We start from the raw sequence: 23,230 nt of genomic DNA on the forward strand, positions 1-23,230 counted from the left end.
TTGCATTTATATAGCGCTCGATACCCCCGATCAGGAGTTGGAAGCTTTTTTGGGCAAGTTGTACGCTACTCCGGAACCCATAAAAGATTAGTGGTGAATTAGTATAGTGCAATATGAAAGTAGACAATTACAAACATGGTTTTAACGTATACCCTAGTGATTAGGAATTTTCTTGTCTGAATTTTAAGCAGCGAAATAGGCAAATGTGTCCCAATTCAATCCCAGAGGCAAGCTGGTTTCTTCATACACAAATGAAGTCAGGGCAATTGTTGGTCATTCAAATCAAGATTTTATTTCAACACAAAAACAATACATAAACGTAATATATTAAGAAGGCACACACCTTCTATATGGAAAACACTGCAAAATACTTAAATTAAAAAAACAACTTAAAATAAATTAAAACATGGGAAGTAAAAAAAAGTATTAATCATAACCAGCTTTTTACTGGGAAATCAAAAGAACCTGTTAAAACTATTTAAAACTAAAATATTTTACACCAAAGATTCACTAATATTTTACATCACTACCTTTTTTGGTTCATTTACAAGAAAGGTCTTGCATAAAGAAGAAGTTTCTGTATCCTGAGAACTCCTCAATAATAGAGGAAGTACATTATTTGGGAGGAAAACACGGTTTACTTCCAGGGAAAGAGTCAGGCAGATAACCGCACCATAAATTCACTTGGTCACAAAGTTGTGGACACTGAAGAAAGGGGTGACCGGAGAGACTAGCTGCACTCTCCCTGTCGATCTTCAGTTCAAATTGTGCAATCTAGGTTAAGACACACACAATGGACCCCCAAACCAGAATAACCGATCAACTAGTAGGCACAATATTAAGCCTCATGAGATTTGTGCATAGCACAAAAGGAAAACAAATCCACCAGTCCTGCGTAAAGGCCACATAAACACACAGACTAGGTTAAAAAAAAAATCTGAATAAGCAAAGTCTGAAAGACACCAGAACATTTTCACTTGTAAGCCACAGAAATGTGCTGGAGGAACTTTAATACAGAAAACATTAAGTGACTGAGAAGATCGCAATCTTGGTAGTACTAAAACTGCACAATTTCGCTGAGTGGCCCAGCAGATTGGAGTCGTAATGCCTACTTTCCCATTCTGAGATTTAAAAAGGGTTCCCTGAAAAAACTGATTTTAGGATTCAGTGGCAAGGTTAGCCATGGCACTTGGGGATTGGGACACTACATCCATTCTCTTGTAAAAACACTGGCATAATAGATTGCAGCTTTCCGCTAACCCCAGTCAATACAAGTTAAGCCTAAGGGAGGAACCTGTGTACCGATCATAAACTAAACCAAATTCTCCATTACCAGTGCATGGGCAAATTACTGAAGTTGTACAATCCGAGAACTGTAGCAAAAAAGGTTGACCTACTCCTGTGCTCATCCATGGTTTGTCAAATATCTCCAAGCACTGGGGGAGGGGAATAAATATACAAATAAATAAGAATGCAAACATTTCAAGTGCCTGGGCAGAGCTAACTGAAGGTACCGTGCTCTGGAGTTGAAGGAAAACCATGCTAGACAGAAACGGTCAAGTTGCTGGTGCTACCTTGTACTGTTCAATCAAAGACAGTTCAGTGTGACCCACCACCCACCATGATGGGTTATTTAAGGTTGGTTGGAAATTGCCCACTGATTGCTATGTTCTAGAGGTTGGTGGAAGAAGTCAGCTAAACTATATAATAAGTGCAGTGCTGCAACCCTTATGGGAGCTAGTCCTGCCTGTGTACTAAGAACGGTTTAATGATAGTGAGGCTGCAGCCATTCCAGAGTCCCTGGCACTACATTCATCAATAGCTTATGGCAAGAACCATAGATTTGCTTGCTGGTATGAGATGGATAATCCAGGGAAAAACAAACCAGTTAGTTATGGAACACATACTGCCAGCAGCCATCACAAGACATTACCATTGGTCACAGGTGAGGGCAAAATCATGGAGACCAGCCCATTAAAGATCCACCTTGGATAGAAGGTGGTGAAAGACTGTCTGGCCGACTGCACACATACAACGGTGTACATGTGTTCCAGCTAAAGACCTCCAATAACAAGAGATACTTCTGAGGTGTCACTGAACTATATGACAACTATGGCCAAATGGCAACTTGGCATCTTAAACAATGCAAACATGGTTTGCTCAATCTAACAAAATTGTAGCAAATTTGGTTACTTTCATATTGAAGACCCCACCACTGAAGGTGCCCCTGTGTAGATTCCTTCTTGGCTCGAGAAGTAGGTACCCGACTGGCTGTCAATCCATGTGCAGAAATTTCTTTTGGGATCTATTTGCCCCTTTCCGTCACAATGTGCTCATGTTTAAAATCGGTCAGAGGAACAGCCACTTTAGCTACCCCCGTAAGGTTCCATTCATTCCAGAGTCTTGCTTGCATGGCAAACAGAATAAAAACATTTCTTTTAAATAATAATAATACTCATTAAACCAGCTCATGCTTTACACAGTTTGATCATTTCTACGCATTAGGACCATGGTGGATCAATAGATTAGAGGCACTACAAGACAGACATTGTTCATCAAGCACAGTATGGCAAGTACATGTCAACCCCCCCCCCCCAAAAAAATTCTATAGGAGTGTCCAGGCCATACATAACCAGGCTCTTTAAACGTCCAAATAAACTCCAGTCTTTCCACAGGACATTTCAAAGCAAGTGTGCAGAACGCGAGTTTATCAGTACTGACCCAAAGCACATGTTGCTCTACCCCATTATGACAGTCTAGCACCCGGTCTTTTCCACTATCCGGAACAGCAGTAGGCACGCGATTGAAACTGTCCAGGGTTAGGCAGATACAGGCAACTGGTTTAGCTGGAGATACATTAACTTCACCCTTCCCAACCCAAACTCAAGTCCTGGTCAGCTTAGTCCTCTGGGAAGGAGATTCGACTGAAGATGGGGAGCCGGCGGCCAGCCCCCTCACACCCTGGAGACTCAGAGCCACTGCTGCTGCTGCTGCTGCCCCCAGAGCTGCTGTACCCATCCTGCTCCTGGTCAGACAGCGAATCCCGGGATGGGGTCCGGCAGAGCTGCAGTGGGAGGCTGGGGAAAGAGAAGGCATTCCGGCCCTTGAGGGTCCGTAGAAGGTCTCCAGGAGCCATCACATCTGAGCTTCGAGAGGTTGAGAAGAAGGATGAAGATGGGACCGCACTGCTACAACCACCAGGTGCACGCAGCTGGCAACCTGGCTCCTTCCCTGAAAGGGCAGTAGAGGCGTAGAAGCCAGGTGGGCCACCCAGGCGGGAGCCTAAGGGGTCTTCGCTACTGGAAGAGAAACCACGTGGATCTGAGAAGACTGGAGAATGCTGCTGGGGACTCTGGGTTGTAGACGGTGGTGGAGATGTGGAATTAGCGCGGGAGAAATGGAGGGGCTCTTTGAGGTCTAGCAACTCTGAGAAGGCCGAGGCCGAAGGGCTGCCGGCGTAGCTCACACTCTGGCGCAAGAGAGGTGGTCGAGCACTGCTACTGAAGCGCTGCTCCTCGGCATTGTGGATAAAGTGGCAGCGGGCACCATATGGGCAGAAACCTATGGTGTGGAAAGTGCGGCAGAGCTCGGTCTTGTACTTGGGGTGGCGGCTGAGCCCACGAAGCTCTTCTGGACCATGGGCAAACTGGCACTTGGCACCATACTTGCAGGTGGCATTCTCCCGGTAGGTGCGGCACTGCTCAGTCTTGTAACGGGATGAGAGACCAGGTGTGGTGGCAGGCAGGCTCAGGCCGGGTGGGGGCATGCAGGGGCTCTCGATCATGCTGACTGAGCGGTCCACACGGAACGGTATGCTGTGCAGCAGGCCGCTGCGGGGTAGCTCTGCCTCACGGCTCCAGTGGTTGTGCAGTGGCCAGAGAGAGGAGTCACTCAGTCGGTCAATGCTGTTGCTACTGCCCCCAGTGCGTTCCATGCCAGATAGGGCTGATGGACAGGCGGAAAGTGCCCGTTGAAAAGTGCTGGCTGTTCCCCGGATGCTCCTGGCCAATGAGACCGGATCCTCCAGCATGCTTAACTTCAGGAAGTCCTGCAAGGAGAAGAGAACACACTGATTAGACTAATGTTTCAAGATGTAGTGATCACACTGAATTATATACAACTTGGGAAATGGGTCAATGGCAGTCCTTCAAGCGCTCAGAAACCCACTTAGTTGGCAAGTAGGTTTATAGCAAATAAGCCAATACTTCAGAACAGTTGCCACATTCAACCACAAAGTGAAAGTCTCGACAAATTTAAACTATGCACTGGTCCTGATGAGACCACATTTTCTCAGCAACCAGTTACTAACCAGTTAAAACATTGTGGCCAGCACAGAAAGACAACCCACTTTGTTGTGGGGTCAGTACAAGGAGAGCCGAACAGGCTGCATGCATTGATGAACTGCACCATGGTCACTGGAGGGGTTGTCTTGGAACATACAAATTACTACATTACCGTGCAGAGTTGCACCCAAAAGCCTCAGGATGAGAGCTGCCAGACCGGATACACCCACAAAATACCCTGCACCACATGGAGCAAAGACTAAACTGGTCACCAATACGCCAAACACATCCTACCTTAAACTCCGTGATACCAGCAAAGCAACCTGCAAATCCCACGAGAAAGGTGTTTCAGTGGAACAATCTCCCCCAGCTCGCTAAAACTTTGCTGAACTGGACCATACATGCAACAAACCTATCCTCTACTGGCCACCAACCCCGGCCGAGTTTGTACAGTGCACAACGAAAAATTAACTCAAACAAGCATTGACAAAGCTAATGTGTCTGGCATTGGATGCTTTTAAGGCTTAGCCAATGCTTTTTTGGAGTGCAAATTGTTTTCGGATGAATACACGTAAACAAGTAGTGTCTAAACATAAAGCATAATGTGTATGTTCAGTATGAAAGTACACACTGCACATATAGTCCTTTGCTTTTAATGGGATGAACATTGTGCATCAGAAATTCTGTCGCTCTGAGTCAAGCCATTGGGTGAAGTGAGCCGACACTTTGCCACATGCTGTATGTGGTTGTGTGCGTGATTGACACCCCACAGACAAATGGTGGACTCCACAGACAAATGGTTGAAGAGGAAGTTGAAAGCCCCTACAAGTACATATGCAAAGGATATTTACAAAAAACGAAAAAGGTATTCGACCGAGGCCTCCTTGTAAAGCATGCCAGTCAGGACCCCAAAAACGACATAGTCTGGTTTAATCAGAGCAAGCCTTTGGGCGTCAAAACGCACCTCAAAAAACAAAGTGCTGGGCAATAGCTTCTATGTTGAATGAGACTTTCTAACACAGCAGTGAAATGCCTCCTAAGAGGGGTCCTGGGCTGTAACCCCAAATACACACTGTCCTCTACGGCGCTGGGGCACAGAGGCTGGATACAGCATCCTTATATCACCCCAAGCGTAACGTGTTTATACTACGCCACTTCTGATCAGCTGGGGACTCCTACCGACTGGAGCGAGCTCGGACAGTCACTTCATTGCCTGCATTTTTAATTCGTCTACAAAAAAAGGGTCAATCGGCCCCATTTTTGAACAAACGTCAATGACGCAACACCTATAATTCAAAATCCCTTCCTCCGCTCCATTTCACATTCGCTTTCGGTGTGTACACCGCACAAGTCTTACCCTGCCTGCGCGCGCGGCACCTGTGTGTTTGTGTGGGGGCGGGGGTGTTAACAGTCACGCTGCAGCTGCATGTGGTGGACGTCTGCGGAGGAAGCGAGCACGTGCACCCTTTGATGCGAAGTAAGATTACCCACTGCTGCTTCCTGTGACGCGCCGGATGCGCTGCAGCGGGTATGAAAGCGTTGCTGGCACTCTGAAACGGTTGCCTTCTTCGGTGTGAGGGTTTATACAGCTGCCACCGCTTGCACGCCGGCTTTTATTGGTGAAGGATGCTTGCGGGTGCTGGAAGCTTGCACACCGCCGCTAGCGTGCGCAGGAAGGTAAAGACAGGATGAAAAGCCGGTCTTCTCAAGTTTAGAGAGTCGCCTCACTACCCCAAATATGAAAATATAAGCATGTTCTGTCTCAATGGTACTTGCACGGCAGTGCTCTGCTGCAACAGTCTAAGATGCAGCTGTTGTACATCTGAGGGATAAAGGACGTTGCTCCAGTGCGCGCCTTATGTGGAAGACAGATCCTTACACAGCTTGTCCGAAACCAGTCCTTGGATGCTTGTTTCCGGGCCAGGGTGGGCTTGGGCTGGCATTTCGGACTGGTCTGGCCTGGTACCATGAGGAACAGGGCCAAGGCGGATCTGCATATGGCTGGGTCCAAAATGAGGTGGCATGGTGAGCAAACACCACAAGATCAAACCCAGATTCGTGAGTGGTGGCCAATGTTTGCATTGTTAAGCATTCCGTTAACCAACTGTTCTTTATTTTCTTATGTTGCCCTAAGTGGCAAGGGTATGCCCAAATGTGGGTCCCATGCTCACTGGGCTCAAGCTAGACTGGCTATTGAGGGGTGAAATCCCCAAAACCGGTTCCAGGATGCTGGGAGGACCTGGCCTGGCTGTTCAAGCTGGACTTTCCCATGTGAAGCAGAGTCAAGACTGATTTGCACATGGCTCAGTCCAAACTGGGGGTGGCATGGTGAGCAGACGAACAATGGAGTTAACCCAGATCTATGACTGGGGTGATCAGTTGTGAATTTCTACCAGCAGTCGTCAAACAAAATTCCTTGCACTAGTCCATCAATGACGTGTGCAGTGGCACAGGAACTCAGAGTCCTACTGAAGCCTATTACTAAATTTGGGGTGGAACCACATAACTACTTCAGTACCACATTTTTAAAAACATTTAATAAGCGGTAAGTGGGAGATCTTTACAAAATATGACTGGGAGTAGTAGTGTGATGCTACAGGTCCCGGAAAAGACAGTCGTGCTTTGCCGGAATAAGCACGACCACGATATACGGACACGCAAAATGCCAGCCTATATGAACTCTTAAAAATATTGAGCAGTAATTATACTGGCCACTAGAGCCTTGGGCCGCCTATGAGAGGCACTAATACTACTTTCAGCGCCACCTTCCCCTTCACAACAAGTGTACAAGCTGCTTGGGGGTAGGTATGCACGAAAATCAAAGCGCCTCACGAACACGTAGGCTCCAATAGACCGGTTGGCACTAGAGCAAACGGCCTGACAATTGTCCAACAAAGACCACAGAAAACCAGAGAGCGGGAAATTCACCCCGCCTTGCAGGGTAGGGGGGTAGGAGAAGCCCTTTAAGCTGAGTGCCTGCTGCCTCTCGAGATCACATGGGGCGCCTCGCTCATTGGTTACTACTGCGCTATGATGCCAAATGGATGACGAAACTGAACTTGCAACTGAAAGGAAAGCAGCCCCGATATTACATACTGCAAGTAGGAGGCCACAGACATTCGCATACGCTTTTATCTATTCGTACAAGTTTGGTAGACAAGAAATAAAGGGGGTACTCCACAGCCCAGAAGGAAGGGCTTACTTTTCGTTTCAGCGCGTAAAGTAATTCAGGACGAGTGGCTGACTGCATAGCATCATCGCTCTTAGGGAACAATCGAGATGAGGATGGTGGTGGGTTTCAGTTAATTAGACCAAGTGTCAAGATTTCCACAAGACTACAACTGTTTCCGGACGAGAAAACAAAAGCGAAGATTCTCAGCTAGTGCACAGAGGGGTGAAGCGCAGGCGCTACAGAGCTAGAAGAAAATCAAATCGGCAAGGAGTAGCAGATTTAAAACCCATCTGGCTTTTTCCCCACGCACAAACAGCCAGGATCCTGCCCTCGTTCTTGCAGTTTATTTTCCAACCTTACAAGACTTAAAGTACACCACCCTCCCTAAAGAAAAGAGCACTGCACCTGAAAGCGATAGACATCTTTCAAGATGGAAAGATTACAGAAAGCAGCCCCAGGTGTTCTGGGCATGGAGTCAACCCCATAGAGGGCCATTCAGGGAATGTGGATAGGTTGATAGTAATCAGGTTTAGAAGGGGAAAACAGTACACACAACTAGCAAACACTAGGAAAACATAATACACTGTTATGAGGAAACTTAACTAGCAAATGCAAGAAAAACTCGGTTTTAAGAACTTTAGAACAGTCTCAAATTATTTTTGACTATGTAAGAACATAGGTGAGCCATACGTGGTAAAAAAAAAAAAAATACACACGGATCTACCCAACTTAAAAATCCCTGCTGCTGACACTATCTTACTCAAAAACCGTGACCTGTTACGGGCCCCATTTGTCTCAGAGACTTTGCAGCCTGTAGACAAACTGCAAACCAGAAGGGTACGTACGCTCAACTCATAGCAAGAAGTGAAACATGATTTCCTACGCAGGTGGAAAGTTTACAAAACGCGCAACTAACTCCCAAAAAAGCAACTAGAAATATGGAAGCAGTGGGAAGATTATAGTGGGGCTGCACAAAACATTTGAATACCGCCAAGGAGTTGCTTAAAGTTTTGTGTAAAGCACAACGAGTGACTGGAGGGTTAGCTCACCTTGCACAGGTCCATGTCCAGCTCCAGGAACGGGCTCAGCATGTCGGAGGGCATGATCCCGGGCTGCCTGATCCGAGTGGACCGTCCTGACCTCCTGAAGCAGCTATGCAGTGAAACAACCTACGCCTGCCTTCACTTGTTGCTTTATGAGACGAGAGGCCTCAGGCTCCGCCTCCTCCTTTGGTGGGAAGCAGCTGATGGTAGAGGCCCCGCCCCCGGGCCAGCCGCTTCTCAACATCTTCAAAGCTGAAAGGAAGAGGCGGGGCCTCTTCACAAGGTAGTCGCCTCCCCCTTTGCAGGAGGAATCTAGGGGGAAGAGACCAGAGTTCCCAGGTCTGTGGGATTTAACAGCTGTTCTGACGCTAAAGAGGCTGGGTTGGTCTCCAGGTATCGAGTACTCGCACCTCTTATTTTTTTGAAAGGGAGAGTACCATGAGTTCTTAGCACGGATGCAGTACTATTAATAGAGCATTAAAAATATAGGAAATGCAGTGGTTCCTAAATTCAAATGGGCATCTTGGGGCGGCAAAAGTTTCATCAGCTCCACTGCTAAACTTTAGAACAGCCTTCGTTTTTGCACATAACATCTCAGACTAATCTGCTACATGTCAGGAAAGCTCTTGAAACTTGGTTGTTTTCTAATCAATAGTTTGCCAGCCGGGTCTTGCAATCTATTCTCACAGTTGCCAGCGCCAAGAGGCTCCTGGGCATTTGTGTGCTTTTTAAAAACATATCATAATATTGTCAGCAGCAAGCGGGTACTGTGTAATAACTAGTGCCTAGTTTCTATATTCTGTTTAAAGCAGCTTTATGGATTGATTACCACAGGTTGGTTGGTAAATTGGCACCAGTGTGTCACTCAGGACACACATGTCTGATGAGGTCTACAGGCTTCTCCGGGGATGCCCGATCTTCACCAGTCAATATGCCCTTCGATAGCTCTTGCCTCTCTGGCGAGAAAGCAGACTCAGCTCTCAAGCGCTTTTTAGGTTTAAATCTTTTTTTATTAGGATTTAAAAATAATCAAACACATTGAAACTTCACTTTATCGTGGGCTACATTTAGCCCTATACATTTAGCATCTGAACAAAATCAAAAAAGGAAAACGCATTGCAGACCCCCCATCCTACATTCACTGTAAGATCTGTGACTGTCATTGTTTAGTGACGTGATGATTCCTGTTGGTCCGTGTCCGGGGCAGTAGAGGCACTAGCCTCAGGCAAGCGTAATAAGCGTAAGTATTTCGGGCAAATGAGTTCCCTGAATTCAGGTGTAAGTAGTGGCAAGAACATCTGCCACAGTTCCCCAAATGTCGAACCTTTTCGAGATAGTGTGAGGGTTATTTTCTTCATCCCTAATACCTGCCACAAGCGTTGAAGCCAACCCGTGTGGGTGGGAATCCGGGGAGTTCTTCAGTGAGTCAAGATAATTTGAATAGCTGTTTCCAAAGTTATCCCAATCTGGCCGCCTCTCCTGGACTTTAGGGGATACGTTAATGGGTGTGGCACCCCCAAAAGCACGTACGCAGGGAATCTAGGCAGCTGGGTATCCAGATGCGAGCCAATCTCATCCAGTATCTGAGACCAATATTGTTGTAGGTGTTCGCATTCCCACAGAATATGTACCAGTGTACCCCACTCTCCACAGCCCCGCCAGCAGTCTGCACTTTGATTGGAATCGACCCTGTTTATTCACACTTTGGTGTAATACCAATAGGTAGCCACCTTCGTCAAGGTTTCGGTCAACCCCATATTACTCGCTGTGTGTCTTGCCCTATGGTATACTCCCTCCCACTCCTTACCAGTCAGTTCCCGTCTTAAGTCTCTCTCCCAGTGAGCGCAACTTGCTTTATATGTGTGTTTCTGTCGTGTGTGTTAACATCATGTAGAGGTCAGAGATTAGCTTCTTGTCTGAGGTCCTAGTTATGAGACAATATTCGTAATGTGTAAAGTGTCTCAGCGCGTGTGGCCTATTATGTGGTTGTAGTGCCCAGTGCCGGAGTTGTACATAGTGTAGCTTTTCTGTTGCAGCGTCCTGAGGTATTTTGTGCTGGATTGATTCGCGGAGGACATCGGGGGTTGAGAGGTGCTTTCTTGCCTCTGTGGACACCGGGGGCCTGCTGAGAGGCGCCCGTAGCCGATCGAGGGACTCCAAGTCCCAGGAGTCCTTGGCTGCCCACACCTGCACCCGGGATTGAGCTCCTCCCACCGCCATCAACATCATTTAACCAACCATCTCCCCCGCTGAGCGGGAGCGTCCAGGTAGAAGCCCGGGCAAAGGGTGGGCCGTCTATGGCCATCAGGGGCCGCAGGAGGCTGGGGAGGGCCACCCCTCTAAGCCCTCCCGGAAGAGACTCTCTGTGGCTTGGCACTTTTATTGATGTGGTAAGTTCTTCACCTTATTTCTAATCAGTCAAAGCTTGCCCCAACACGGTTTTGTTCCATGAGAAGTTTCGGTGGAGGGGCTGACTTGTATATTATCTTTTATCCTGTTCTTTAACCCCTTGCGTGCTGATGACAGAACGGTTCCGTCATCAGCATCGGTTGAGCTGTGCTGATGACAGAACCGTTCCGTCATGACTCCGCCCGCGCAAGGCGGAGTCAGCACAGGCGGAAAATACACCCCGCACGCAAGGGGTTAAACGTGTAGTTTAATTTGTTCTTAAAAAAAAAAAATGGGTACATAGTAGGGAACTTGCACACTTAGCTTCTATGAGGAGCGGTATGGGAAAAAATAACAAGTCAACCATCTCTCGCCTCATGACCAGGCAGCTAGCTGCCACAACCCAACCACTTCTGAGCCTTACAGCCATTGATAAAATGCTCCAAAAAACAATAGGAGTAGTGGCAACGGCTATCGAAAACACGGAAAGGCGACTCTCAATTACCCCGCTTTTCCCCCCTCTCAGTCTGTAGGGGATTTCTCTATTGCCACAGTTAACCCTTCCGAATTCACTTCTTTTCTTATGTCCTCCTTTGCCGAGCTACCTTGTGCTCAGAAAGATTTTTCAGGCACTCTTCAATGCCTAAACCTCACATCTCATATCTCAGCCCCCACTCACGTCCAGGGTCACATCTTGGACCAAATCTGGTCCTCCCGCCCCATTGTTTCATCCCTTCTTATTTCCCCATGCGTCTGGTCGGATCATTTTTCCATCTCTTTTGCCATCCACCTGGGAGTGGTTGACAAGCCTCCCCTCCCTAAGAACATCTTAGCCCGTAATTGGAATCGAACGGACCTTGACTCCCTCTCGCTCACTTTGGCTTCATCTGTTCCAACCCTCACCAATCTTTCTCTTGATTCTCAGGTCAATGCCATTGGCACATGGCTTTCCTCTTCTTGCGACCTTGTCGCTCCGCTCAGAAAGATCAAAGCGATTCGTCCACATGACACGCACAAATGGTTCTCTCCAGAACTCAAAACTCTCAAACTCGACCTAAGGCGGTCGGAACGTCACTGGAGACGGAACTATTGCCCCCTGTTGCGCGCCAAATACAAATCACTCCTTGCTGAATATAAAAAAGCGATCCTGGCGGCTAAAACCGCCTATTTCTCTGAGAGAGTAGCTCTCGCGACTAACAAACCCCGTGAAATCTTCTCTCTGGTCCACAATCTTGCCACCTCTGATCGCTCTACCCCCAGCCCGGTTCCCTCACAGTCCCTCTGCTCTTCACTTAATGATTTTTTTATCGACAAGATCGTAAAGATCAAAGCCAACATTCCCACACTGCCTCAACCCCGCCCCACCTGTCCTCCCATCTGTCCTTCCTTCTCTTTTTCCTCCTTCCCTCCTCTTTCCACTGAACTATTTCTAAAACTCCTGATCAAAATCAAGTCTGGCTCCCCCATGGATTGCGCGCCAGCACGCATTCTTAAAACCCTCTTCACCAATTGCTCTGGACCTCCCCTTGCCCTCCTCAACTCCTCTTTGGCTCTTGGATCCGTCCCCTCCTCTTTCAAATCTGCCATAGTCCTTCCGATTCTAAAGAAAACTGGTCTAGATCCCTCTCTTCCCTCTAATTTCCGCCCCATCTCTCTCCTTCCCTACCTCGGCAAGATCCTCGAGGCTCATGTCACTGCCTGCCTCTCCTCTTATATTGAGGAGAACGGCCTCCTTGCATCCCACCAGGCAGGATTCCGCCCGGGCCACTCCACTGAGATGGTGGTCCTCGCAGTCTTGGACGAGCTTAAGGGGAAGGCCGACTCCAATCTCCCCCAAGCTCTGGTCCTTCTCGACTTGTCCGCTGCGTTTGACACGGTTGACCATGCCATCCTCCTCGACCGTGTCAGCGCAGCGGGCATTCGGGGCGTGGCCTTTTCCTGGCTGGCGTCCTTCCTTCAGGATAGGTCCCAGGCAGTTCATCTCTCCGGTTTTTCCGCTCCTCCCCGTCCTGTCACTTGTGGTGTTCCCCAAGGCTCTTCTCTTTCCCCTCTCCTTTTCAATCTTTACATTCACCCCCTCATCACTTCTCTTCTTGAGCTGGGGGTCTCTGTGTATAACTACGCAGATGACCTTCAGCTCGTTTTCGATCTTTCTTCCACCCCTGATTCTCTTCCCAAGTTCTGTTCCACCTTAGTTTTCATTTCTGACTGGATGTGCGCTAACCAACTGAAGCTCAATCCAGATAAAACTGAACTTGTTCTCACTGGTGGCCCTTCTAACCCCTGGACCCCCGCACATTGGCCCCTCTCTTTTGGTCCCCCCCCTGTTCCCTCTTCTTCTGTCCGCACTCTCGGCATCAAAGTCAGCCATGACTTATCCATGCACAGTCAGATCAGCTCTGTTGTGTCCTCCTGTTTCCTTTCCCTCCGTTTAATTCGGAAAATCTCCCGCTTCTTCTCCACTGATGCTCTTAAATCCATAGTCATGGCCCTCGTCATCTCTCGCCTTGACTATGGGAATGGCCTGTATGTGGGCATACCTGCTTACGAATCTCGCCGCCTACAGGCCATTCAAAACCAAGCTGCTCGTCTCATCCTCTCCCTCCCTAAATCCTCTCATATCACCCCGGCTCTTAAATCACTTCACTGGCTCCCTGTTCGTTTCAGATCCTTCTTCAAACTGGCCTGTCTAGCATTCCTGGCTCACTCTCGATCCGCACCCTTGTTCATCAACACTCTTGTCTCTTCTCATGCCCCCGTTCGCACCCTCCGTTCTTCCTCTCTCTCTCTTCTTCACACCCCTCGCTTCCGCAAATCCAGAACGGGGGGAACCCGATTCTCAGTCCTTGCCCCCCAGTTCTGGAATAGCCTTCCTCTTTCTATTCGCTCCATTCCCATCTACTCTCACTTCCGCAAAGCCCTCAAAACCTTCCTCTTTCTTCAGGCATTCCCCTCTTAAACTCCCCTGGTTCCCCTCTGCCGAGTTCTTGATTAGGTCCCTAGCGCCAGGAAGCCGCTTGGCCATCGTGCGCTCTATTAAATATTTTATTCATTCATTCATTCATTCATTCAGATGGTGTCGGAAGTGAACGCCGCTACAAAGGTCCCTCTGTCCCCTCCACACCCTGTAGCCACAAAGGCCCTTAAACCCCACCCCAGATGTTAGAAGCTGAAACCCACAAAAAAATAAGCTAAAAGAACAGCTTCTATACCCGATTACAATCTGATCCAGGTCCCCCCTTTTCCCCTATTGGACCACCCTTGTGGGCTACTCACCTACTAATCGATCTCCAGGCCCACATGGAACATCTCATCACCTCCCACTTTAAATCCTTGTCCTCCAGGATTGATAGATTAGTCTCATCGATTAACGATAAAGGTTTAGAGAGAGCCCAGCCAACTAGTCCATTGGGGAACTCTGTCACTAGAGCGGGTTCTGGTCCCACCTTGACTGCCCCTATAGGCATAAATCCAGGTGATAGTATTCGCCCGCTAAATCTACACATGCCCCGGCTTCTGCAACTATGCAGAAACCTACTATAGCCTCAACTAGTTCTGGTTTACCTAATTGCCCTAATGTGCCACCAGTTGTACCTGGCTTGACTTCATGCGGTTTCCTTTCCACCTCGATAATATCTGGAAACCAGCACCCAAACTCGAGTAGATTCCAACACAACCCTTCCCGAAACCTCATGAAACTGAACCCCAAAAATCCCCTCCCTGCCCTCAGCTGCCCCCAGAAGCATCTCCGTACGTGGTGGTGCTCACGGGAGTCCCACCTCTGGTCAATGCTTGTGGTGAATCTTTTCCCGAGCTTAAGAATAAAATCATCTTCTGGCTTCACAGGTACAGACCCTTAATGGGAGCCGACCAAGGGGAGATTTTATTCGCACGAAGAGTCAGATGGCTAGGGACCAGACCCAAAGATATCGGTGGCCACTGGGTAATTATTAATTTTAGGGATCCTGGAGTGGTTAAACACATACTAGGTAGTGGAGGGCCTGTGTCCGCGGCTGCCATAAACACTTGCCACCTGGGGCATTTCTATCCACGAACCCTGGAACTAGCCAGGCCGGAACAAATCTATTCCTTTTATGGTGGTCATGATCCAGAGTACAACATCCCAGTGGGTAATAGATATAGGGCACTGAGCAACGTGGATTGACGATCATCGCCCCTGGGCGCAGACAGAAGGGTCCTGAATTTACCTAGGAGCTATGTTGTGGGGGGTTTAAGTGTTGAGGTAGGGCTCCCGGAATGGGTTCTTAGATCGAAGGCCACCAGTACATTGACCCTCTCATTATCCCATAATTCTGGTTCCACAGGAGGAGGACAGGAGTGGGATATACACACACGTATAGCACCTACACCCCCAGCATGTTGCAACCCACTGAGGACCCCCCAGCCCGAGTGGCTTCTCGTAGCTCTTTGATTGGGTCCTGGAATGTAGCTGGGCTGAGGACGAAGTTGCATAACCCGGAGTGGGGAGAGCTGATGGATGGATATGATCTCTGTCTGTTCCAAGAGACCTGGCTCCTGTCTGCTCCTGTTAGGGTAGGTTTTGCGTCTTATCACACACCGGCTGCGCAGGGACCTAGGGGAAGACCTTCGGGGGGGTTGTGTACCTGGGTTGCAGTGCACCTGGGGTGTTCGGTCAAGATAATTGACTCCCTCTGCCCAGACATCCTTTGTATCATACTCACATTTAAGGATGGTATGGTACTGGCAGTGATTAATATCTATTTACTCCCCCACCCGACCAGCTGGGATTATCCATTTTAGAGGCTCTAGAGGCGCTCATTATTTCTTTCCCCTCGTCTTATCACAAAATTATTGGCGCAGACCTCAATTGCCATTTTTAACCACTCATGGGGATCCCCTCTGTAACCTCAGAAGAGGACGACATCTGGCTTATTCCGGAATGTTCTATGTACCCGAAAAAGCACCTATTGCCTTTGGCCCTCGCGATCAACAAGTTGGCTGTAACTTACTTCCTTAGGGCCTGTAATGGCACTTCTCCATGATCTACCAGGTTTATGTACCTTCAATAGACCAGGGAAAAGCACGACCATTGATTATATCTTGGTCAATGTGGAATTCTGGGCGCGAATGAGAGCCTTTTCTGTAATCCCAAGGGTTGACAGTGACCATAACTTACTGTCACTAGAATTATTTAATACACTGGGTTATCAAAAAGAACAGGGAGGGGCGGAGATCATCACTAATTCCAACCTGGTTCAAGCGGCGGGCGGCAGACGCATTAGGTGGGCGAAGGTCGCGCTGGCGCCCGACAAGTTAGTCGAGATATACAATCATGTAGTATGCGCCCTAGCAGAGGTTAGCTACCTCTTGAGCTGCAATTGTGATCTCTCCCACCCCCAGGCCCTGCAGCCCATCCATAATACGCTTCTCGGCTCACTGGCCGACTATTTTTACACCACTAAGACTGGTAGACCAAGGGTAAATAAACTTGACCACTGGTTTAACAAAAACTGTAGGGCGGCCAAAGATACTTTGATAAAGGAGGTCCCAGTCAAGCATCAGAAACGCTAGGCAAATTTACAAAAGATTGACTAGGGAGGCCAGGTCCGAGTGGAAGGCTAATAGATGGGAAAGTATCAGAGTGGCGCTGGATGCCCGTGACTATAGGTGTTTTTGGAACCTGGTTCGTGAGGGGTCGGCTGCAGGGACGTCTGCCATTATCCCTAACCTTAGTGAAGAGGTTTGGCTTGATCATTTTAAGCCCCTCTATTCACTTAGAGCTTCGGATTCTCCAGTAGATGTAGCCGCCCAAATAAGTATATCCGAACCTGCTCACCCGGAGGGTATGGTCCTTGATTGTCACCCTTGCACTCTCCTTGAAGTCCAGGCAGCTCTTAGAAGCTTGACTTCGGGGAAAGCACCGGATCTAGACAAGATTCCTGGTGATCTATACCTGAGCGAGCAGAAGGTTTGGGCCCCTTACATCTGTGTCTACTTTAACGCCATTATACAGGGTCTGGACATTCCCCCGACTTGGCTGGGTGCAGAAATTATACCCATCCACAAAAAAGCTTCTCCCCTGGACCCGGCTAACTATCGCCCCATTATCTTGATCGACGTCCTACAGAAACTATTTGCCCGTGTCCTCTTAACTAGGTTGCAGAGCTGGATGGACGACCATCACATCCTAGCCTCCCTCCAAGCAGGCTTTCAGGCAAAGGTCTCCACGACCGACCAACTGTTTAGATTACAGTTGTTATACTGGAAGACAGTTACTCTGGGTGCAGGTAGTTTGTATTTGATCTTTGTCGACCTCCGGTCCACATTCGACCGGGAAACAACCGTTACAACGCAACTATTACAACGCACACCGTTACAACGCACACCATTACAACGCAGGATCCTTTACAACGCATGGCTTTACAACGCATGACATTACATAGCAGATGCTATTACAACGCATGCCATTACAACGTAAGTAAAAGGTAAGTATATTATTTTATTTAACCTTTTTTTTATTACAAAAATATTAAAAATAATTTAAATAAATTAATTAAAGTAATTTTATATATATAGTTTGGGTTTTGGGGTACAGGGGTATTTTTAGGGTTCAGGGTTGGGTTTGTGTTTTGGGGTACAGGGGTATTTTTAGGTTTCAGGGCTGGGTTTGGGTTTATGGGGTACAGGGGTATTTTTAGGTTTCAGGGCTGGGTTTGGGTTTTGGGGTACAGGGGTATTTTTAGGTTTCAGGGCTGGGTTTGGGTTTTGGGGTACAGGGGTATGTTTAGGTTTCAGGGCTGGGTTTGGGTTTTGGGGTACAGGGGTATTTTTAGGTTTCAGGGCTGGGTTTGGGTTTTGGGGTACAGGGGTATTTTTAGGTTTCAGGGCTGGGTTTGGGTTTTGGGGTACAGGGGTATTTTTAGGTTTCAGGGCTGGGTTTGGGTTTTGGGGTACAGGGGTATTTTTAGGGTTCAGGGCTGGGTTTGGATTTTGGGGTACAGGGGTATTTTTAGGGTTCAGGGCTGGGTTTGGGTTTTGGGGTACAGGGGTATTTTTAGGGTTCAGGGTTGGGTTTGGGTTTTGGGGTACAGGGGTATTTTTAGGTTTCAGGGCTGGGTTTGGGTTTTGGGGTACAGGGGTATTTTTAGGTTTCAGGGCTGGGTTTGGGTTTTGGGGTACAGGGGTATTTTTAGGTTTCAGGGCTGGATTTGGGTTTTGGGGTACAGGGGTATTTTTAGGTTTCAGGGCTGGGTTTGGGTTTTGGGGTACAGGGGTATTTTTAGGGTTTAGTTTTAAAATAAATCTTTTAATTTAATTAAAATTAATTTTAATAATGTTATTATTTATTAATAATAGTTCTTTATTAATAATAGTTCTTTTAAAAATAAACTTAAAGTAATATATGTACAAAATAATTATTTACAAATAATTTAATTTATTAAATTAATTAAATTTAAATTAATTACATTAAAAAAAAAAATAATATACTTACCTATACTTACGTTGTAATGGCATGCGTTGTAATAGCATCTGCTATGTAATGTCATGCGTTGTAAAGCCATGCGTTGTAAATGCATCTGCGTTGTAAAAAATGCGTTGTAACGGTGTGCGTTGTAAAAGTTTGCGTTGTAACGTCATACATCCCATTCGACCTGGTGCAGAGGGATAAGCTCTGGGCAATATTACTCGAGATGGGCGCCCCGGCCTACCTGTGCGATTTATTCAAACGCTTGCGCCAGGGCACGTACGCAAGTGTGAGGTATGGGAGGGGGGGAATTGTCGGCTCTGCTCCCGGTAGAAAAGGGAGTGATGCAGGGGAGCGTGTTAGCCCCCACGCTCTTCTCCCTTTTCCTTAAAGGGTTGATTGCACACTTACTGGGAGCGAGATATCTGGATTCCCCTAGTTTGGCGGGGCGTAAAATACCGGCCCTAATGTTCGCCGATGATACCCTCTTATTGTCAAAGTCATCTGGGGATATCCAGCGCACATTAGAGGCTTTTTGCCACTTTTGTAGACTGAGGAACCTAGAGATCAACCTCTCTAAAACTAAGTACATGGTCTTTAACACCAAACAACCCAATTGCCCCCATCCCCACTTGGATGGAATGGCGCTGGATCGAGTGTCCACATTCGAGTATTTGGGGATTACCCTAAATGATAGAATGGACTGGGGATCCCACATGGCTAAGGCCATCTTGAAGCTGGCACAATCCTCCGGCGGTATCCTAAAGGTTTTTAACGAGACCTCTCTTAAATTGTTGGGTATGCCCGTGGAAATCTATAAAGCCCAGGCGAGAGGGTGCGCGCTCTATGGTGCGGACCTATGGGGTCATGTCAGTGCTACCCCGCTATCACTCACTGAGAATAGCTTTATTAGGCACCTTTTGAGACTCCCCCAGAGTATCCCACTAACCCCCCTAAGGTTGGATCTAGGTCTGGTGCCCATCCAGGAGATTGTCTCGAATCGTCCGCTACTGTACTGGAGACGACTTTGGTCCACCCCTGAGCTCGTGAGCTATAGGGAGGACCTGGGGGATCTTTTGTCCAGAGGGGGCGTGGGGAAGATCCCTTGGTGAAAGCACATCAAGCAACTCTCCCAGAATGGCAGTCAGCACTGATGTCCCCGCGCGAATCAGCCATTAATCACAGGTTCCGGTTAATACAGCTGAAAATACTACATAGGTCGTACATGTCAGGCCCCCTTTTAGCCAAGACAGGCCGACGCCCCTCTGACCTTTGCCTCCGTCACTGTGGCTTAATAGGTACTTTCTATCATATCCTGTGAGAATGCCCAGTGGTCCAAGACCTTTGGAACCGGGCCGTCCTGAAAATGACTGACGCCCTGGGGAAGCCGGTCCCTCTGACTCCCAAATGTGTGCTCCTCAATATATGGGATCCTACAGACTTAACTGAAATAGAGCAGCACTGGGCAGACCTAAGCTTCCTCCTATTGAAGCGTGAAATAGCCATGCAATGGGGTTCACCGCACAAACCACTCCTGATTAGGTGGGTGGCCGCAATGGACGTGTGCATGCTGTCCGAAAAATCGGTTTACAAAACCAGGGGATGTCCCGGAGTCTGGGATAAGAAATGGGGTCGATGGAATGCCTATAGGGGCGACTTATGTACTTCCCCAACGGCAGATATGGCTATGACAAGGCGTATCATCCCTCAGTAAGTGTGATTGTGCTTGCTTCTGAACCACGCGCGCTCTATGGCGAGAAGGCTGTCTGCTATTGTCCAGATTAATGTTTCCTCTGCTTCGAATAACCACGTTTTGTTTAAAATAGAAAATTCCATAGACCTATGGATTATTCAGAATAAGACTTTGGCTACTCTATGCATACCTTGCTACCACGCCGCCGGACCTCCGGAGTGTCAGCTGAATGGCTGGGTTTACTCTGGAATTGTTGCTTGGTAACTGTACATACCGCAGCCGGCCCTCGGGGTTGTAGGCTCTATGCTGTGTCAATTCATGATTGCGTAATAAAGGTCTTGGAAAAAAAAAAAGCAACTCTCCCAGGCTCTTGGCATGGGGGAAATGTGGTCGTCCCCCGAGGAAGCTTGTGTCCTGCTTTCCAAGAAATCCTTGAGCTCTGCATTAAAGCGCCACCGTATGGATCTCATATTATCAAATTCTTCCATGGGCAGGCTGACTAACACCTTCCTTGACATCAAGGCTTACCCTAACTTTGAGAAATTTTTGGATGTCATCCAGCCCCCTCTAGCCAAGAAACTATACATCCAGTATAGACACAGCTTATTGCCTTTCGAGGGTGCTACACAGAAGTGGTCAAGCGTCCCATACCTAGCGAGTTCTTGCCCAGGGTGTGTAGGTAGCAGAGAGACAGATCTGCACGTTCTGCTCTTCTGCCCCTCATACTCAAGGGCAAGAGCCAAATGGATTATCCAATTTTGCAAGTCCAGGGGTCTATGGGACTACAGGGAGGCTTTCAGAATTTGTCAAATATGATACCACCACCCTGACAGTGTTTGCAATCGCAAGCTTTCTCTTGTCCATGTGGTACTCAAGATGTGCACTACTAAAAACTGCAAGACAATTAACCTCCGTCTCTGTAGTTGTATGAACATTGTAGCTCATGTGGTTCCCTTTTAACAAATTGTCTGGGATCTTCCATTGTGACTAAGTACTGTATGTAGAGCTTTTTATGTCCGTATCTCCCTAATCTTTTTTACTTTTGTATGAATTTTGAATTTTTTAAGACTGTATTGTATTTTTTTAATATTGCCATTTTTATTTGCAAATGTGTAAATATATCTTTTTATGGTTCTTAACCGATAATAAAAGCCTTTGCTGACTGACTGCTTTTCTGTCTCAGGAATCCCGTAGTCAGATTTGACCTGTGGAAAAGAGAGCACACCCTCCACGTCAAATAGGTGTCCTAAGGCACGGCACTCTGAAGTGTGCCAATGCGTAAAGGCAGTTTCAACTACCCCTGGGCCAAATTCTGGGTTATCAAAGAGCGGGCTAAGGAGAGAGGGGAAGGTGGTCAGATTGTATTTGATGCTGGTTTGGTCTCAAGACACTAGCGTTGTGTGTGTTACATAATTGGGGGCCTATGTGGTTTTTTAAGAAAGGGAATCTTTTGAAGAGACGTGCGTGCCACCGCCCGGTCCTGAAATAACCACTGCTTCTCAGATTCGGTGCAGCGCCATTCCACAAGGTTTCTCAGTTGTGCTACGTAGTAATAAAGCTGGAGGTCAGGGATCCCCAGCCCTCCCTCGCCAGGCGGCAAGTAGCTAATAGTTTTCAATGAGACCATATGGACACAGCCCGGACAGAAAGTCCTGGCTCCAGGAGGAATGCTGCAGTATTCTGGACACGTAGAAGAGAATACCTCACATATTCAGGGAGTAGCACTGATGCTAACACTAGCAGCCAACAGAGCTCTGATTGGATGAGAAGCCCTAAGTCAAAGAGTTATCACAGAATCCTTGTACACAAAGAAAAAGAGGATCAACATGAATGTTATCTAGTGCTATTCACCTACAAATGACAGCAAAGAAGAAAAAGAACAGTTTAATAGCAGACTCCAGTCTATCTTGGAGAAATGCGTTGAGAGATACTGATGTAGGATCTCAATGCCAAGATTAGAAGTGGCAACACTGGGTAGGAAGAAGTCATGGGCATACATGGCCTTGGCAATATGAACGAGAATGGTGAAAGGCTCACTGATCTCTGTGCTCTGAACAGTCTGGTGATAGGCAATCATGTATTTCCACACAAGAAAATACACGCAGCAACATGGGTGTCACCAGACCATTCAACAGAGCATCAGGTTGACCATGTCTGCATTGCCAAAACGTTCCGGAGGTCCCTGCAAGATCTACGAGTGATGAGAGGAGTGGACGTGGCATTAAACCATCACCTTGTCGCGGCCAGGCTAAAGCTAAAACTGAAGAAAGCATGGATGAAACAGACAAACCATTGCCAGCGATATAACACCACTCTCCTCAAAGATGCACAGAATGGAGTGAATACTCAATAACACTCAGTAATAGGTTTCAAGTCCTGCAAGAACTAGAGAACGGCAGAGACCCAGTAGAAATTTAGTGGGAGAAGATCAAAGAAGCCGTGACATCAACCTGCCAGGAAGTACTGGGTCCCAAGAAATACCAGCATAAAGAATGGTTCTTCACTGATTCACTCTGCAAAATCCAAGGGAGAAAGGAAAAGCAATCTGCCATCAACACCAGCTGAACAAGATCAGAAAAAGCAAAAGCTCTAGGCAAATATCCCAAAACTAACAAGGTAGTAAAGAGAAGCTTAAGAGCAGACAAGCAAAGATTTTTTGTTGGTCTTGCCACAGAAGCCCAGGAAGCAGCATGCCATGGAAATTTGAAAGAACCCTACGACATAACAAGGCAACTCTCCGGCAGATACAGGAAGCCAGAAAGACCAGTTAAAGACAAAGCTGAGAAGACTATCATGGATAATGAAGGCCAACAACGAAGACGAGTGGAGCACTTTGGAGAACTGCTGAACAAGCCCATGCCGCAGTCTCCATCAGACATACAACCAGCTGACAAGAACTTGCCAATCGACTGCAGCAGACCAATTGTGGAAGAAATACGGAAAGCTATCAAAGATCTGAGAAATAGGAAGGAAGCCGGACCTGACAACATTCCTGCAGTGGAACTGAAGGCAGAAATTGAAACATCAGTAGACATCCTCCACCCCATGTTTGGAAGGATCTTGTAAGAGGAAAATGTGCCATCAGACTATAAGGTGGGATATCTCATCAAGATCCCCAAGAGAGGAGGCCTAAGTAACTGTGCCAACTACAGAACAATAACTCTTCCATCAACCTCAGGGAAAGTGTTCAACAGAGTCATCCTG

General features: G+C 47.5%; 1 protein-coding gene across 1 annotated transcript; it reads right to left on the reverse strand.

Annotated features, from left to right (window-relative positions):
- Positions 1–271: 271 nt before the first annotated feature.
- LOC147692686 (mRNA decay activator protein ZFP36L1-like) lies at positions 272–8,640 on the reverse strand. The gene is made up of 2 exons (XM_086938864.1): positions 8,505–8,640; positions 272–4,048 (listed from the first exon to the last, which is right to left on the reverse strand). The coding sequence occupies exons 1-2, from the start codon at positions 8,556–8,558 to the stop codon at positions 2,900–2,902; spliced, it is 1,203 nt and encodes a 400-aa protein (XP_086794990.1). The 5' UTR covers positions 8,559–8,640; the 3' UTR covers positions 272–2,899.
- Between the last annotated feature and the right edge of the window lie 14,590 nt (positions 8,641–23,230).

The sequence above is a fragment of the Lissotriton vulgaris genome, chromosome 9 (genome assembly GCF_964263255.1).
Source record: "Lissotriton vulgaris chromosome 9, aLisVul1.2, whole genome shotgun sequence".
Classification (NCBI taxonomy): Eukaryota; Metazoa; Chordata; class Amphibia; order Caudata; family Salamandridae; genus Lissotriton; species Lissotriton vulgaris.

Excerpts from the sequence above, each read along its gene's own strand:
- LOC147692686 (XM_086938864.1), bottom strand. The coding sequence starts at position 8,558 with ATGCCCTCCGACATGCTGAGCCCGTTCCTGGAGCTGGACATGGACCTG. Across the intron at positions 4,049-8,504 it reads TGGACATGGACCTGTGCAAG|GACTTCCTGAAGTTAAGCAT; the intron begins GTGAGCTAACCC and ends TTCTCCTTGCAG.